This window comes from Truncatella angustata (assembly GCF_020726525.1).
Source record: "Truncatella angustata strain MPI-SDFR-AT-0073 chromosome Unknown BKA67scaffold_3, whole genome shotgun sequence".
NCBI classification, from domain to species: Eukaryota; Fungi; Ascomycota; class Sordariomycetes; order Amphisphaeriales; family Sporocadaceae; genus Truncatella; species Truncatella angustata.
In genome coordinates, this window is record NW_025763383.1 from 2,530,190 (window position 1) to 2,547,208 (window position 17,019).

The 17,019-nt window shown below is 48.9% G+C and overlaps 6 protein-coding genes across 6 annotated transcripts; 3 read left to right on the forward strand and 3 right to left on the reverse strand.

Annotated features, from left to right (window-relative positions):
* Nucleotides 1–47: 47 nt before the first annotated feature.
* On the forward strand, nucleotides 48–1,661 carry BKA67DRAFT_591939 (uncharacterized protein; the record flags this gene model as incomplete). The annotated part of the gene is made up of 6 exons (XM_046104778.1): nucleotides 48–261; nucleotides 321–700; nucleotides 759–925; nucleotides 977–1,190; nucleotides 1,246–1,431; nucleotides 1,488–1,661. The coding sequence occupies 6 exons, from the start codon at nucleotides 48–50 to the stop codon at nucleotides 1,659–1,661; spliced, it is 1,335 nt and encodes a 444-aa protein (XP_045959957.1).
* A 293-nt stretch (nucleotides 1,662–1,954) lies between these two features.
* Nucleotides 1,955–2,684, reverse strand: BKA67DRAFT_657616 (uncharacterized protein; the record flags this gene model as incomplete). The annotated part of the gene is made up of 3 exons (XM_046107142.1): nucleotides 1,955–1,981; nucleotides 2,057–2,226; nucleotides 2,372–2,684. The coding sequence occupies 3 exons, from the start codon at nucleotides 2,682–2,684 to the stop codon at nucleotides 1,955–1,957; spliced, it is 510 nt and encodes a 169-aa protein (XP_045959958.1).
* A 2,164-nt stretch (nucleotides 2,685–4,848) lies between these two features.
* On the forward strand, nucleotides 4,849–6,301 carry BKA67DRAFT_690463 (uncharacterized protein; the record flags this gene model as incomplete). The annotated part of the gene is made up of 2 exons (XM_046109135.1): nucleotides 4,849–5,859; nucleotides 6,025–6,301. 2 exons carry the CDS (start codon nucleotides 4,849–4,851, stop codon nucleotides 6,085–6,087), a joined length of 1,074 nt encoding a protein of 357 aa, XP_045959959.1. The 3' UTR covers nucleotides 6,088–6,301.
* A 1,353-nt stretch (nucleotides 6,302–7,654) lies between these two features.
* On the reverse strand, nucleotides 7,655–8,991 carry BKA67DRAFT_534610 (major facilitator superfamily domain-containing protein; the record flags this gene model as incomplete). The annotated part of the gene is made up of 4 exons (XM_046099881.1): nucleotides 7,655–7,672; nucleotides 7,739–8,380; nucleotides 8,526–8,836; nucleotides 8,877–8,991. 4 exons carry the CDS (start codon nucleotides 8,989–8,991, stop codon nucleotides 7,655–7,657), a joined length of 1,086 nt encoding a protein of 361 aa, XP_045959960.1.
* Nucleotides 8,992–11,011: 2,020 nt separating this feature from the next.
* BKA67DRAFT_591940 (cytochrome P450) lies at nucleotides 11,012–12,690 on the reverse strand (the record flags this gene model as incomplete). Its single annotated transcript, XM_046104779.1, has 7 exons — nucleotides 11,012–11,246; nucleotides 11,292–11,413; nucleotides 11,467–11,648; nucleotides 11,689–11,801; nucleotides 11,970–12,239; nucleotides 12,304–12,433; nucleotides 12,561–12,690. 7 exons carry the CDS (start codon nucleotides 12,688–12,690, stop codon nucleotides 11,012–11,014), a joined length of 1,182 nt encoding a protein of 393 aa, XP_045959961.1.
* Nucleotides 12,691–13,024: 334 nt separating this feature from the next.
* On the forward strand, nucleotides 13,025–16,605 carry BKA67DRAFT_534612 (uncharacterized protein; the record flags this gene model as incomplete). The annotated part of the gene is made up of 7 exons (XM_046099882.1): nucleotides 13,025–13,198; nucleotides 13,240–13,344; nucleotides 13,401–13,862; nucleotides 14,414–14,489; nucleotides 14,555–14,971; nucleotides 15,158–16,140; nucleotides 16,180–16,605. 7 exons carry the CDS (start codon nucleotides 13,025–13,027, stop codon nucleotides 16,603–16,605), a joined length of 2,643 nt encoding a protein of 880 aa, XP_045959962.1.
* Between the last annotated feature and the right edge of the window lie 414 nt (nucleotides 16,606–17,019).

The following is a 17,019-nucleotide window of genomic DNA, read 5'->3' on the forward strand; positions in this document are numbered from 1 at the left end:
AGACTCGAATCGCATATCTTGCACGTCAAACGATCCCCGAGGACAAAATGGACACCCCAAAGTTCCCGCCCCCCAGCAATGAGGCCGAGCAGCAGGTCCTCCAGGAACTTGACCTTATCCTGTCGCAGTTGCAGATCCGGAGGGCCGACCGTGCCAACTATGTTCGTTCCGAGGATGTTGAAACTCTTTATAACCAGACTATCGAGCAAGTCGCCCGCCTCAACGAGACGAGGCAAGGGAAGAAGACACAGGAGAACCGAGGTGGGCTCTCCTTCCCAAGCACTACGCAATACCCAATACTGATTCTTCTCCTGCCAAAGTCGACAGAGTCGTTGACAGCTGCTTCCAACTACTGTCCCTATTCTTCATGACCATTGGCCGAACCAATGAAGCACCAACCGCGTACGCCCTGACCTCCACCATCAAGCGATTACTCGACCACCTTGCCGAGGCCGACCTATTCTCCGAGAAAGACATCGCAAGTCTGGACCACACCCTCGAGCGTTTAACAGATAACATGCGCAAGAAGCCCACCGACCAATACCTCGAGACTCTCCTATCCAACCGGATCGAACGATGTCGTGAATCCTTGGAGAGCTTGCATAAGAGACTGAAGGACTATGCCCAGCCTCTGCTCGCTACCCACGAGAGACTCGTCTCCATACTACGGCAGATGGCGGCAATTAACACCAAGTCCAAGGTATATTACACTTGTCGATTGAAGTTGAGTGAGTGCAAGCTAACACCATATCTCCTAGTTCAAACCAGAGGAAATTCACAGAATGCAGAAGCAGTTGCGGGAAATCGACGGCAAAAGAGTGGAAGGGCGATTTGTTGATAACGACGGCAACGTTCTCGCCGGTAGCGACCAAGTCTCGTCCTTGCTTGAAAGATGCCAGAATTACTCGGAAATAGTAGTCGAGAGGTATGTCTTGCTAACATGTCACGATAATCCTTTGCTTACGGTTCTCGGCAGGGCGGGTAGCTTCCCAGAAGAGTGGAGATCCTTGTACAGCACATTGGTTGGCATTCGAAACGAGCTTGACAAGCTATCATTGACTCAAGCTTGGTCCTTGCGAGAGACCGATCTGTATGACTTCCAGCGCCAACTAGACAAAATCGACGAGAGCAGAGTTGATGGCAACTGGATCGATGAGAAGGGCCGACCTGCCGAACTTTATGTACAACGGGCAAGTCCTGGCAAGTCCAACTGGTACAGGGAACCGCATAGCTAACAATTACCAGACGTTGCTTTACCTTGTTAGACGAAGCTATGGCTACATCTACCATCTCATGATCTCATCTGAGCCCGTATCAGAAGCATTGCTGCCAATATACAACCAGCTGCAGACCCTGAAGCGATGCTTGGTTGAAGTTGAAGCCAGTGGTGGCGTTTCGTCTGCTAGAGAGCTCTTCCCCTATAGTATGAAGGTATGTTTCCCGTTGATGGTGGTTTCCGAGAGCATCTCTAACACCCCTCTCTTCAGCTTAATTCGATCGACAATCTGCAGAAAGATGGCAAGTTCATGGTGGGTGGGGATATTCCAGAAGGCCAAGGAAGTGTCAAAGACCTCCTTGATGAATGCTTCGATCGCTGTTACAAGCTTAGAGTGCAAGCAGCAGCTGCTGAAGAGGCTGGCGACGAGGACAGTGCAGCCTAGAAGCAGCGCTCCTTCAGTCTACCCACCCGGGGGGGATCTGGAAGTTTCAGCGCGGACGATTTCTATTGAGCGACCTTGGCGCCCGGCGCATTGTATCACATTGGAGTTTGCATTTGTTAGCATCACTTGAATGGCAATCACTGATTGAGAGAAGTGTTCTGCGCAATTCAACGGTCTTGGTATGCGTATGGCAGCGGAGTATTCCAAACAATGGCGGGACATTGATGAGCGATTTGGAGGATAGGATGTATTCTTATACAAGGCATTCATGCTTCTTCTTCTCGTTCCTGCATCTAAGGGTATCTGAAAGCAAGCTTGACCTAATTGAAAATATTAGTAACCCATCACATTGGCCCTCCATTGACAACATGCTTCAGAATGAGTATATAACTTACCGGCCAAATCTGGGCATTGTCAACATCCCAGACACCGCTAGTGGTGTAAATATCCTTCCTCAGGACCTCCAGGACCTCATCCTTGGACGCAGCCACCATGACCACCGTGCTGCCATGGAAGTCCCACTTGGCAGGATCATTGCCCTCGGGTATATCATTCAGTGTAGCACCTATAGGTAAGCGTTAGAAGTCCAGAAATCTCCTCCGTTCCGCACCGCAACAAAGAGTTGGGGGTGGGGGTTTAACAATCAAGTAAAACAGAAATAATCAAGGAGAAAATATTTTAATAAAAAAATATATAAAAAAAAGCCTCACCTCCCACTTTGTACGTCCCGGCCTCGACGTGTGCTTTGATGCCCTCAAAGTGCTTCGCTCTCACCTCGAGCCGCTTCTGCTGCACGCCCGCCTTGTCCGGCACCACCACCAGGAACTCATACTTGCCTGCCGGCGGCGTCGTGATGGCCGGTCTCGAGACCTCTGAGGGTGAGGAGGAGGACATGTTGCGGCGCGTGGCGGCGGTGGTGGAGATGATGGGATGATGAGATAGGGGACGCAATGCCAAGCCGCCGGATGCTGCTGCTCTGATGAGTTTATGTGAGGAGGAGGCCAGGAGGTACCGGGAGGCCATTGGGAAAGTAAGGTGAGCGAAAAGGCGAACAAGATAAAACCGGACGAGGTTATATGGGATGTCCCCAGGTGCGAAAGGGGGGAGGGGAAGTCGCACGCCCTTCCAGAGATCGAAAGGACATATTGAGGGCCCCCCCCGCAATGTTCGGCTGTTAGAGTGGGGCCGGCCGCCGAAAGGAATAAGAGTCCGAGGCAACTATCGCGCGAGCGTATAGTCCGTCACCGGGCCCTCCTATAGCGTAGACCCCAAGCTATAGACTACATAGGGTGGGAATATCATCACTGAGTATGGTGAGTATTGCCAAGGACGGTCTTGGAAGCTCTACGCGTGTTGTGCGACTGTCGCGCCATCATTCGTGCTCTTGACTGGCTCCAGTCGAACCGCTATGACGCGTTAGGCCCCCGCGCCGTTGAGTATGGATTTGCTTTCTACAGCAGGAATGTTTTGCCGGGGCAAAGAAGAAAAGGTTTTCAACCGAAACAAGCAACGCATTATTCATTGCGTGGTATGGCATCGTCCACAGCCTTGCGCGTTAACGTATGACTTGACAAATGAAGGAAAAAGAAAATATATGCTGTATATTTAGGTTGAAGATAAATAGAAGCTAATCAAACTCATGGGCTCGCCGCGTATCTGACAGGTCTGGGACCGTTGGCCCGCCTGGGATAATATGGGAAGATTGGAAGTCCAAGGCGCAGCAGGCCGCTCTGCGAAACTCTCCACGCGAATCGACATTCATTTTCTTTTCTTTTCCTTTTTTTTTCCTCCCCAATTTCTTGACAAAGTTCGTGTGGCGTTCCAACGATAACGGCACGGTTACCTTAGGCCATAGGGTCTGCAGAAACCATGGTTGAAGGATTCTGTTTATGTTTACTTCAGATGGTGACCTTGAAAGTAATCATTGGCGCCCACAATCTCCCACGTCATACGGCCCGGTATTATGGCATATCATGTTCAGATCACGTGGGCGGCGGTTCGAGTTGGCGGCGGGCTTTACTATGAAGAGCCAGTAACCCAATTCTTTTGTTCAATGAAAACTTGCTGTTTGTTATCAGTGAAAGCAATGCTCCTTGGTCGTTCAATTAGTCGCCAGCAATTAACTACCACAATACCCGAGGCATACTACACTACGCGTATTTCTGGAAGTGGCCCCCCTTTCATATCATCCTAATGCTGTGTGAAACAGGTCGAGCGGGAGGATGCGATAGAGCGATCTACGGCACGGCAGAGCGGCAGAGAGGCAGAGGGCCCTCCAAAACGGCAAGTCTTGAGAATATATGGAGAGAGAGCTTATTTGCGCTTCCTTGCCAGTTTTAAGTTCGCGACCATCGACAGATCAATGTCTGGATTTTCTCGGAATTGCCACGCACATAGAATCGCCCATCAAAGCTGTGTGCCGGTACGGTGATGGCGGCTCCTACACGAGAGCGGGATTGGCACTTTGAACACCACTAAGGTTAGGTTAGTAGATTACACCATCACTGTGAGCACACAGCCAGCGCAACAAATCGCATCCTTCGAAGGGTTGTGCGTGTTTTATCCATGAACGCAAAAGTGTGAAAGGGAAAGTGGCCAGGGGAAACCGAAAGTATTCAAGTGCGAGAAATAACGAAGAAAAAAAAAACTATGATCTTGAGGTACTTCAGCTCGAGCTCTTTCTTTTTCTTTCATTCGATCGCCATTGTCTGAAGTAACCTGAACCCGTTGGACTTAGAGTTAATTCGTAATCAAGAAACGAGGCATTCCGCCACCAAACCGCCCGTCTTGCGGGTAAGTTAAAGGTAGTAAGTAGATACTACGATTCTTGCTATGTATATCTGGCTGATTTTAGACTTGAGAAAGATCCCGCTATCATGGTTCGGGTACTCCTAGAGAACCATCCTTTGCATGGCCAACCCGAGGCATCGATTGCAGAAAAAGGCCGTCAGAAGAGGAAATTACGTTTCGTAGATATCTGAGTTTTATGAGCATAAGGACCTTCATGCTCTCATTACTCGGTACTTTCTCTTTGCTTCGCCATTTCCAGTGCTTGCGATAATCCCACGCCATCCGAGGTTCTCGCAATACTGAGTACTTAGAAAGTCTCACGCTTTCATCTACTCAACCAATAGTATCTGGAGTGGTTAATTTGGATATATTGCGTCAATTCATAAGCAAGCTCAAGATGGATGCGTCTACGTCTAAGCGACTTTTGGAATACTCAAGTACCAGTTTGGCTGAAGGTCCAGTACGGAAGACCAATAATACATTACAGAAGATCATACGAAAACTTCGGCCTCGCGCTCGCAACATATCCAGGACTGAAAGCGACTGCTGGGATGCTCAAATAATCTACCGAACTCAAGTCGCTCATTCCGAGCCACCGAGCTACGATCGGCTGCTCGTTCTAGACGGCTATAAATGGCCGCTCCCGGAACCCATCGAACTGCTGATGATGCGCGACGACGTTTGGGCCGGCACAAATTTCAGTTGCGAGAGAACCGGGGCGGATTGCGAGGCCACAAAGCAGGATGAGGGCGATCAGATCACGTTGCCATGCGGCCATGCTTTTCACCCACGTTGTATCCATCAGCAGCTCAGACAATACTTCTACGCCCGCTGCCCAACTTGCCAACATACACTACACTACCGGCTCTGTCACCACCGGCTCCATATTCCATACCTCGCCTCGGGAACCGTCATGCACCCGGACGCGCTCGACGGCGCCTGCGGCACCTGCGCGCCGCTGCCCTTCATGCAGGAGCAGCTGGCGCGCCACGGGCCGAGCAGGAGACTGCCCAAGAGCGACAAGCACGCGTCCGGGCGGGACTTCGGGTGGCACTGGTGGATCCTGAGCGTGTTCGAGGGGGGGCGGGAGCGGTACCTGGCGGAGCGGTCGGCGCTGTGGGGGCGGCTGTACCGGGCGTGCGCGGGCGGGGACGAGCGCGAGCGCGAGTTCGCCCTCGTCGTCTTCGACACGCTTCGCCTGCTCTACGTCCACCTCCGTTCCTACGGTGGGCTCGACTGGGTCCACGCCCTCTGCCTCGTCGGGCCCATCGCCTACGCCGAGGCGTCCCTCTCCAATGGCAAGGAGCCCGAGAGGAGGGGCGTGGATATCTGGAGTTGTCTCATGGACATGATGGTGGAGAGGCTCCATCAGTTCCATCTCCGAGGTGCCGGGTTGTGGCAACCGCAGGTCAGTACTCAAAATCTTTTTCTCTTCTCCTCTGTTTAGGTTTCTCTGGCGTGCTGAAGATGTCCCTGTTCGGCGAGATATGGTCACAAGACCGGATAGATAGTCCAAACTATCCCCCCAAACACTCTGACTAAAGACATTACTGATTCGTGTTGGAACAAAAAGGAACTCCTTCCGTTTCAACCTTATTATCCCATGGTTGAAGACTTGACAGATGGTGCGGTATAACCCAGCAAGCAGTCATGATCAGATTCGTCCCGGGCGCATGGTAATGATGCGTTTTGTTGCGCCTGTTTTGTTTCTTGACCCCGGTTGCAACAGTCGGCCGCGGCCATTGTCTGGCGTGGCCGAGTAGTCATGTTGGAAGACGGATTGAGTCTCTTCGAAAAAGCGTAGATACCCTAACTAGTGTAGACAGAATCACACAAAAAGATAAAAACATACAACACCGGGGATTCCCCAGTGGTCACCCACCTGAGTACTAATCCAGCGCTTCCCAGTTTATCTAGGGCAGAGCGGACGGGATGCCGAGTTCTCTAGGAGCTATGGTCGTATGTGCTGGACGTGGTCTGTAGTAGAGTTAAATTAAGTTAATTCACGAGGAAGGATAAAAGAAAGTAAAATATGGAAAGCAAAAAACATACAACACCAGGGATTCCCCAGTGGTCACCCACCTGAGTACTAATCCGGCGCTTCTCAGTTTATCTATGGCAGAGCGGACGGGATGCCGAATTTTCTAGGAGCTATGGTCGTACGTACTGATTACATGCCGTAGCAAGGTAAACAAAGGTAAATCTTTAGGAAAGGATAGAAGAGTGTAAAATATAGAAAAACCCTGCCCGCCCCCCTTTGCCCCCTCACCCCTCCCCCAATACAATACCAGAGATTCCCCAGTGGTCACCCACCTGGGTCCTAATCGGGCGCTTTTAGGATGTATATACCTGGCGAGAAGGGAACGGTTGCCCCGCATCCTGTTATACAGAAACGTTTATCTTACGTAGGGTAAGATCGACCTGGCTTTGATAAGTTGGTAGGGATTGGCAATGCTTCTCAGTGAAAGGCCTAATCGTCACAGACGACCAGGAGCACTAGGACTGTAAATATATTGTCAGGAATGGAGAGAATGGGGACTGGAAGAACAATATATCTTCTTTTGTTAACTTGAAGATGTCTAGCCCACCAATTGAATATTTGCTCAATATTGATACATTAATTATTGATACACTTCCAACATTTCACGCTTCGCTTAAGGTCTAGGTTAACAACTAATGACAAGTGCTGTTTGAAATTAGAAACGGACAACCTATATTTAGCTTCATTATAGCGTATTACATAATTAGTTATAGCATAATACGTGCGGGCCAAACTTCGTTTATATACATCAGTCTAGGTGTCATATATATATTAATGAGAAACCTAGTACTAGAACCATCTCCAGGAGCTATCGCAATGAAATCTGTACATATACAATGAGTTCCCTACCTAAAAGACAGGAGGGACAAGTTTCAGTCTTGCAATACTACTTCTTCTATCATGACTATCTGATCGTACCTAGCTTTGGTCTAATGCTGATAATAATGCGTCCTCACTTTCGTTAAGGAGTTTGTCAACGTTCTTATAATGGCTCATAAGGTTTATTCAACGAGCTTGTTCCCATTCTATACAAATATTTTAAACTATCGAAAGGAAGGAAGAAAACATTGTACATTATCTGATCGAACTATAGAAAAGGGGAAGTGCTTGTGACCTATGCTCTTATCGATAGTACGGCACGGCTAATAAGGGTCGCTAAGGCCTAGTACCGGGCCATAGCCTGTGACATCAAGCCAGCATTGCCCATTTATGTAACTAGGTTATATAATACGGTCAAGACACCTACGTAACCTCGATCGTGCCACTTAATTGACTCGTGTTGACAGTCCTCTTGCATAGACTTTCGATCCCTATACCAGCGCTTCTGAAGTTCCGTTATGGTAAACCCGAGCATCAGGTCACCTTTTAGACGGTAGCTGTAAGCATTGGTACCCAGGTAGGTGTTTAAGTGGTAGGGTGATAGTGGCCTATCCACTGGTGGCTTCGGTTGCCAGCTGCAGTGGCCTCCAACACACGGGTGAAGATAGAAAGCCCACCGCCAAGTGGCTGAGCTCTGCACGAACGCGCCGCCCACCGCTGGACCCAGAACGGTGCCGATGGCCCACCAGAAGACGGCGAGGGAGAGGTACCTTGGCCGCTCCTTGTCGCTGGTGTTGATTGATAGAATGATCAAGACACCCATATACATGCCAACACCCCCAACACCCGCTATCGCTCTGCCAACAATGAACGCATTGATGGTTGGAGCGCCGCCGCAAAGGGCCGAGGCGCCCATGAACATAACAGTCGCCCCGATAAAGAGCTTCTTGAATGAATAGGTGCCATATGCTTTAGACCACGGGAGGGTGCAGGCAGCGGAAGCGAGAGCGTAAGAAACACTCAGCCAAGGGACGAGGTCGACTCTGCCAAACGTGCTGGCAATGGCTGGCTGGATCGTGGCCACGATAGTGGTGTCCAGTGAGAAGAGTAGGAAGATGGCCAGCAGGCCAACGACGATTATAACCCATTATGGCGACAGATGGTACGCGTTAATTATTGTCTAGAGCGACATAATGCATGATACGACCACTCACTTTGCATCCGTGCACTGGCCATGGTGAATCCGAAGCCTTTTCCGATGTGTTCAGATCTTTCTCCACGTCGCCATGTCGGATCTGGTCGTGCCCTTCCCCTGTTTGGCTGCTTCGCATAATGCCCTGATCGCTGTCCTGCATCATGTTCGAAATTTCCATAGGCTTTTCTTCAATGGTAGAAGCCTTGGTGAAAGAGGAAATGTAGACGTAGCCTTTAAAATGATGTATGTTTCTCCTCGGCTCGGAGACGTAGATCGTGCTGAATCGTATACTTGGACTCCGATGCTGAAAATTTATGGCGCCTGCTTGACCTGAGTTGGTTCCGTATCAAAATGGGGGCTGGCTACATACTCGGATGCGGAGGAACTTGGCTTGGTGTTTGAAATCTGCCACTCAAATTGCTGTCTCGGTAAGGTCTTAGTAGTTTCGCAGAAACGAATGAAATGTGAAGCCGAATGAAATTCATGGCTTTGGGCGATCTTGCATGGGCCAATTATATTGGGATATCCCGCCTCTGTTCAGTTCTGACTCGAAGGGGAAGTTCCCAAGGGGGTAGTACCCAAAGCAGAATGCTTAGAAAGGTTTGGCCAAGCCTAGAAGGCCAGTTCCTGGTCGCGGCCAGGTGAAGAATTCCCAGCAAAGGGTGCTTGCATTTACTGGAAATCCACAACTCTGCAATCCGTCATTCTTTCCAATCGGCTGTGACTATCTTGTTACGGTCATGGTCACATTACGATGGTTCATAATTGTATCTGTTGCATTTTCGCTTTTGGGATTAGACTAACCTTAGTGCCTTATTGGATCAACCCTACCTACTTTAGAAAGTTTACCACGACCAAGTAATAATTTTCGGTTTTCTGACTCCTCTAACTTCTTCCTAACCTAATTTGTGAAATCCGATTAATCGTTTTATCGAAAAGAACAACCTGACTATTGAACCAGGACCACTGTCTTGTCCCTTGGTTATGGGCCTCACGATGAGCTCGCAGGCTCTTTCGTGGACTGATCAATAACTAAAGACGGGGAAAGGATGAGTTCAACAACCAAAATATTATTAATTAGTGACAACGAGCCATTCTCGTTGTCTTCAGAATGCACTGCTGCAAAAACCAACGACTAAATGTGCAAAAGTGTGAAATGCATGCAAGAGAGATCTATTTGTGAATGCCATCTCTTAGACCTTATAATGATCAGGCCGAGAACAGCTCCGACAAAGGCCGACATGATCCACTTAGCCTTCCCGCTGCAATAGTACAGCCAACACTCACTACTTCACTATAACGATTAACTACCCTATATGGAGGTAGCCGTCAAAAGTCATGAGTTGTCCCACTTATATCTTGGCATTAGACTAGCGGCAGCTATGGCACTCTTAGGCTAGCTAAAACTGGACTGGATAGAACTAGTTACAACTATATTAAGACTCCCTTAGCCATTAACAGCTATATCTCACGCTAAGGTATAAGTGGGGCGACTTATAATTTTTGATCTTATACTAGTCATCAGCGGTAAAAAGTAACAGTGGGTCAAGTATCTCTTTAGCCAGTGCTGTTCGGATTTACATCTCGCTATAGCCTGTACATTTAACACTCTGCTCGTAGGTCATCCGGCATCAAACCAGAGCGTACGCTCGCGGTACTATTCCTCTTCACGGAGCTGGCGCGCCATCTTTGCCGTTATTTGTAAATCCAGGCTGTTAAACAGCTGGATTCGTGACTGTATCAAATCTTGTGCGTTGCTTGTACGGCTTTTCCGTAATAGGAGATAGTGCGGTACTTGCCCCACTGTTGTTTTCAAGGCCTGATACCACAGTAGTAACTACTAAGCCTAAATCGAAATTGCAACAGATACAGCTGTGAACCGTGGTATCATGCGACCCCACAATTGGTAGCTTAACGCCGGAGATTCCTCCCCCAGCGCAATAACGAAGTAGATTGTTGAAATTGCCCTTACATATCTGTCGTAATAGCGTTTAGGTTCATCAGAGCTTCTCTCTGGTCTTCCAACTCAAGATCGGCCGATCTGATAAACATTTCTACGAGGTCGCTATTCCCGCTGGTATAGTAGTACCCATAAAGAAGGAAGAAAAGGCTGCACCTGCATCGCCCAGGAGCTTCCTAGTAAAAAGCCAGCAGTAGAGTATACCAACGTGTGACTCATGCGTAATGCATTTCGACTCCGCACATGGGGGGTTTCTCATGTGGCCGCTGTTTTCATTATACTCAGCCATGTGAGCATCATTTTCTTCATCACGCAAGTAGAGAAACATAACAGAAGATGTAGCTAGTGTCGAGAATTGGAGCTGTCCGCTCTTCGCATAGCGAAATCATTATATGCACGAAAGTGGTGAGTGGTTGTCCCTGTTTTCAAGCCGTACCATGGCAAAAACATCTTGCACATGTCCTAAATTCAGCGCCCATTCACGATGGTCGTTGAGACGGCGCTAGTGAACTACCTATCCTGGGGTCCCATAACTCTTACAAGGTTCAGGAACATGAACTTTTCTCCGGCCAGCTAGTTCTCCTGTGTGCCCTAACATAACTATTCAATGGCCGAATGACCAGGAACTCAGGGTCGTACTGCATAGTTTCCTTGCTGGCGTCGACGAACCGGTATCGATAGACCAGGTTGGCTAAAACGAGCTTTGCCTCTATTGTGGCCACTTTGAACCCGACACATCCACGGGGCCCGGTTGCAAAAGACGTAAACGCAGTACGATGTCTCTTCTTATTGGCATCTTCGTCGGCTCAGCGGTCGGTATCAAACCTGTCGAAGTTATCCCAGTGGTCCTTGTTCTTGTGGATAGACGGAAATGTTAGGATGACGATTGCACCACCGGGGATGCGCCAGCCTCCAGGGACTAGGGGTTGTGCATGTGATGAGTCTCCCTGACGAGGTGGCCAAGAATTAGGAGTGCGTGGATCTCATCGTAGGACCAGACCTTGTCGAATGAGGCTCCGTGGTTGACGAGCTCTTGAACCAGCCGCTCCTTGTTTCCAGGGTACTGTGTGAGAGCATAGATCATCCAAGATAGCGGCGAGGCGCTAGTAACAAAACCAGCTGCTAAGAGCGTGATAATGTTTGTCAACCTGTATTCTTTGGGAAGCTTATTCCCTTCATCATCTACAGCACGTTTAAAATAGTCGACAATGCATGTAGAAACGAGCGCTGCTTCTGCAATCGGGAAGTCTTGTCCCGCCCCGCCCCGTCCGCGCAGCATCATCGATTACTTCATCCACCAGCGCGAAAACTCGCTTTTTCACCTCTGCTAAAATACTGTATTTATACCATTACTGGCTAAGCGATGTCCTTTTCATCAAAACCATATATTCCCCTAGTAAGCGGATACTCTTATGTAGAGGTGTGTCGATGGTCTGGAAATGACCGACATCCAAGCCGAGGACGAGTTAATAGATAATCTGGCCGGCCAGTTTGAACATATACTGGTATATATTGAAAGCCTTGCTTTGTTTATCCACTTCGTCAAAAACCCTGATGGACTGTCCAATAGCTCGCTGTATACTTCCAGTGTATTTTCGGACGACTCTAGGTGACATACCCGGGGGGACAAACCTGTGTACAAGTTCGAATGTAGGATCGTTCGTATCGCATATGAATAGCGTCGTTTCGTCTCTCACGAAATATAGAGGATGCGAGGCATCTGATCTTTTCTTGTTAAAGAATTCGCTCTCGGCCAAAACGACTTCTGAGACTCTTGGGGTCATTTGTAACATCGATAGTGGTTCCCATGTTTTTTGTCTTAATCGCAATGCCGTACTGGGCAAGATTTCGGTCATGATTGCCTATGTGATCTGGGTAAATTTCGAAATGATTCTTACAAAGTGGAAGTTCTCTTGGCCGAACAGGATCCTGAATCCGCTGTTGGTCAACTTTAATAGCTATTCTGCCTTAATAACCAATCACGCTGTCCGTACTGTCGAGGGGAGCATCCAACGCATGAATTAATATATCTATGCGAAAAATCGCTAAACCAGATCTCCGGATAAGTTGATTGTAAGAGACTTGGAATCTTACCGGCCGCATTACTAATTCCAAAGATATCTACAATACCAAACTCAAGGTCCACTACATCCTCAGATGACGAAATATCTAATGCGACGGTCGTGCCCTCTTTACCAGCGAGGAAGAATTCCTTTACTGCCATTTTCAACACAGCTCATACTGAATAAATTTGTAGTACGAAGTGTTGTCTAACCGAGAGATATACGATCAACCTCATATAGTGGGGGCTGGTAATAGTGAGGCTATGACTGCCAACACAGTTTCATGGTTCTTTGGCCTTAGCGGGCCGAGCTTGGCGATAGACACGGTGTGTTCATCGAGCTTATATGCTTTGCATCTGGCTTGCCAGTCCCTGCGTTTGCGAGAAAAGAACATGGTACTTTTCCTACATCCCAATATGTTTTTTTTTCCTTACTAACAACTACTAATACCAGACCTTGGTAGCTAGTGTCAATATAATTATCCACCCTAACATTATGCATCAATTAGCAGCCATACATATAATTAGCCCAGACGGCATTTCGCACACTTTTAATAACAGAGCTAATGGGTACAGCCGCGGTGAGGGCATCGGAAGCCTAATCGTGAAGAGTCTGTCTAATGCCATCCGTGATGGAGACACTATCAGAGCTGTAATCAAAGGTTCTAGGGTGAATTTGGGCGGCAAAACGCCGAGTGTCGCAATGCCTAGCCCGGAGGCTCAAGCGACCTGATTCGGGATGTCTATAGAGAAGCCGGGCTTCCGCTCGACAAAACGGACTACGTCGAGCTTCACGGCACAAGTACTCCTGTTGGCGTACGTTTCACCTCTTATTAGAAAATCAATGCGACTAACGCCTAGGAATTCTTTAGGACCCTCTCGAGCTATCAGCAATCGCTGCCACCTTCGGATCCAGCCGAACGCCTAGTCAGCCGCTCTACGTGGGCAGCATCAAACAAGCCGTCGGCCATACTAAGGGCTGCGCTAGCCTCGCGGGTCTTTTCAAATCCATGCTATGCCTGGAAAAGGGTATTGTATTACCCACTGCAGAGGTTGATCAGGTGAATCCGAAACGCAAGCTTGTAGATTGGAATCTTGCGTTACCCGAACGTGCTATGGATTGGCCATCGTCGGGATGCCGCCGCATCAGCGTGAACTCATTCGGTTTCGGAGGTGCCAATGCTCATGTCATCCTCGATGATGCGCATCATTACACGCAAGCACATGCATTGAAAGGAAAGCACTCAACCACTTCGACCAAAACCAGCCTGTGGTACAGAAGAACGGACTCAGTACTGGACATAACGATGTATACACCAATGGGTGCACTCATGGTAATGCCCATAGCAACGTACACGGAAATGACGATCTGAAACTAGGCAATATCTCTTCAGCATCCCCACCAAGAAAATAGCTTTTCGTGCTTAGTTCCAAGGATGAATCAATCATCCAAAGACTGGCAAGGTCGCTTGAGTTGCACTGGAGTGGTGGTCAACACGGCAGTAGTGGCGACGAAAACACCAAATATATAAGAAGCGTGGCATTCACACAGGTGACACGTCGATCATGGTTAGATCATCGGTCGTTCGTAGTTGCTGACTCCGTCGAAAGTCTCATCTAACAGCTCAGCGGGCCACTCCCTCGATTTAAACGTTCCACAAAGCCAAGCGGAATACCATTTGTGTTTACTGGGCAAGGTGCCCAGTGGGCCGGTATGGGAAGAGAGCTAATTGCATTTCCCATCTTCTAATCGAGTCTAGCCCGAAGTAAGGCCTATCTAGACACCTTAAGCTATCCGTATAATATCCAGGTCGAGTTGGTCAAGATTAAAAATAGCAAAATTGATACTTCCGAATATAGCCAACTGCTATGCATAGCATTGCAGATCGCACTAGTTGACTTGTTAGCTGAATATTCCATTAGGCCAAAGGCAGTCGTTGGACACTCGAGCGGAAAGATCGGTAACTTCGCTCTAAGCCCTATTCCCCTTCACGAGGACTGCGATTTCTAACTTGACAAAACCTAGCCGCTACGTACGCCGCTGGTATTCCAACACATGAGGACGCAATCAAGGTCGCCTATCTCCGAGGGGTGTACTCAGAAAGGGTTTCACAGGGACCGAGGAGTGGTCGCATGCTAGCTGCCGGCATCTCAGAACAAGAAACCCATATCTACCCGAAAGCGATGCCCTCAGAATGCGTTGTTATAGCGTGTGTAAACAGCCCAAAAAGTGTCACCCTCTCTAGTGATGTGGAATACATTGACCAGCTAGAGATCGATATATTGAAAGACTCCAAGTTTGCCCGAAAGCTTCGGGTCGCGACTGTCTATCACTCCCCGTTGATGAGGATGGTTGCTGAGGACTGCATGAGTGCCATGATCGATGCTGACAATGGGGAACCTCAGGACACCGCGACAGTGCCCATGTTCTCTTCGGTAACGGGTGAGATGATTGATTTTTCTGCAATTGGGAAAATCCTATTGGATTTGGAACATGTGTGGTACTGTGCGGTTTTCAGATGCTGTCTATAACATGCTGACTCATGTCGGGCGCCCGCGAGCTTCACGAAAATCAGCCAGATGGGATGGGACTCAATCATTGAGGTAGGACTGCACTCGGCGTTAAAAGCGCCATTGGTTCAGATCATGGAGCTCGTCGACAAAAAACTACCATCAGAGCTCCCCTATACTTCCATCTTGGTCAGCGGGGAGGACGCTGTCACAACTTATTTGAAGGCTGCTGGACATGTTTGGGCTCTCGGAATGCCGGTTTCCCTTGATAACGCCAACCAAAACAAACCATCTCAAGCTGTTCAAGTTGCAGTAGACCTTCCTTCATACCCCTGGAACCATGAAAAGGTGTATTGGCACGAGTCGGCGGCCACGAAAGAGCAGCGACTTGGTCAAAAGGCCCGTACTGATCTCCTCGGCATCGCCGTTGAACACCAAAATCCACTTGAACCCCAGTGGAGAAACTACCTGCGCGTTCGAGAGAATCCCTGGATAGAGGATCACAAGATCACTGGGGCAACCTTATACCCCGGTGCCGGGATGCTGATCATGGTCTTAGAGGCTGTTCGCGAGATAACCGGTGGAGAAAAATCTGCAAAGGGCATAGAGTTTGTAGATGTTCACTTCGATCGGGGGTTGGTCATTCCGAGCGAAGGTTCCGCTAAGACTCTCTTGCGGATACAGACGCCTCACGATGCTGAATCATCGCATTACAACTCCGCGATCTTCTCGAGGATTGGTGAGGGCTCATGGACCAAGCATTGCTTTGTTAATTCCTCAATCGTATCTGAAGGTACTAATGTTGATGGGGGCTCGGATCTGGCATCGTTCGAGTGGGAGACACAAATCTCGGCATTCGACGCGATAAAGAGGCTACCGTCCCGGGAGGTGGACGTGAAGAAGTTTTACGAGAGCCTCGATAATGTTGGCATGAATTATGGGCCTAGCTTTCGAAATCTTGCATCTCTGACCGTGTCGCCTGAAAATGGCTGCTCTCACGGCACCGTCAAGATCCCGGACACCAGGAGCGTCATGCCCTACGAATACGAGTTCCCGCACATTATTGACCCGGCAACCCTGGACGCAATCTTCCATCTGCTGGTGGCCACTATCGCAGGGCAAAATCTGGCAATGACCTAGGCTGCTGTACCGTATCTGTTGGAAAGGCTCTTCATCTCTTTCAAGCAGCCCCAAGGCGCCGGCTCGGTTTTCACAGGATTCGGCCAGAAGGCCAATCGCAGTGACAAGCAACTTGCTGCCGATTTGGTAGTTTCAGATGAATGCTGGAGCGAGCCTAAAGTCATTGTCAAGGGGCTCATCATGCGTCAAGTGTCTTCCGATTTGTCCAATATTTTCAGCGATAGTGCAATGACGAGTGAGAAGAAAACAACCAACATCGTCTGGAAAGCCGATCCAGAAAGCTTACTGAGAAGAAGCGAAGCAGCAGTGCCCAGCTACATAGAAATTGCCGGACTCCAGGGATGGCTAGAACTCGAATGCCACAAGTCAAATGGCCTTCGTGTACTGCTCGTTGGGAACACCCTGGATGGTGACGTGCTGAGTTAAGTAGCCCCTTATATCACAGCAAGTTCAGATTCTCCATATCGCGGTTTTGCGCAATGCACCATCACCGATGCGTCCGAAGACGCTCTGCAACGATGGAAGATGGAGTCGACAGACAGTACGACAACACTAAGTTTCAAAGTGTGGGATGGCATCTCATGAACCGAAGACGGTCCTTACTATCTCATTATTTCTGGTCGTACTTCTGGTCCAACCAAAACGCCTTGGAGCTCAATGATGCAAAGCGGAGGATGACTGCTTGTTCTAAGTGATCGTGCAATGGGGAAGAATGAAATACAGGGCTTCACGGCGCCGTTGTCTGCTGAGCTAAAACAGACTACGCTGCACATCGAGCATGGTGGATCCATTGACATTTACACACGCCAGCGCGGCGACAGCAAACATTTGAGCGAGGTG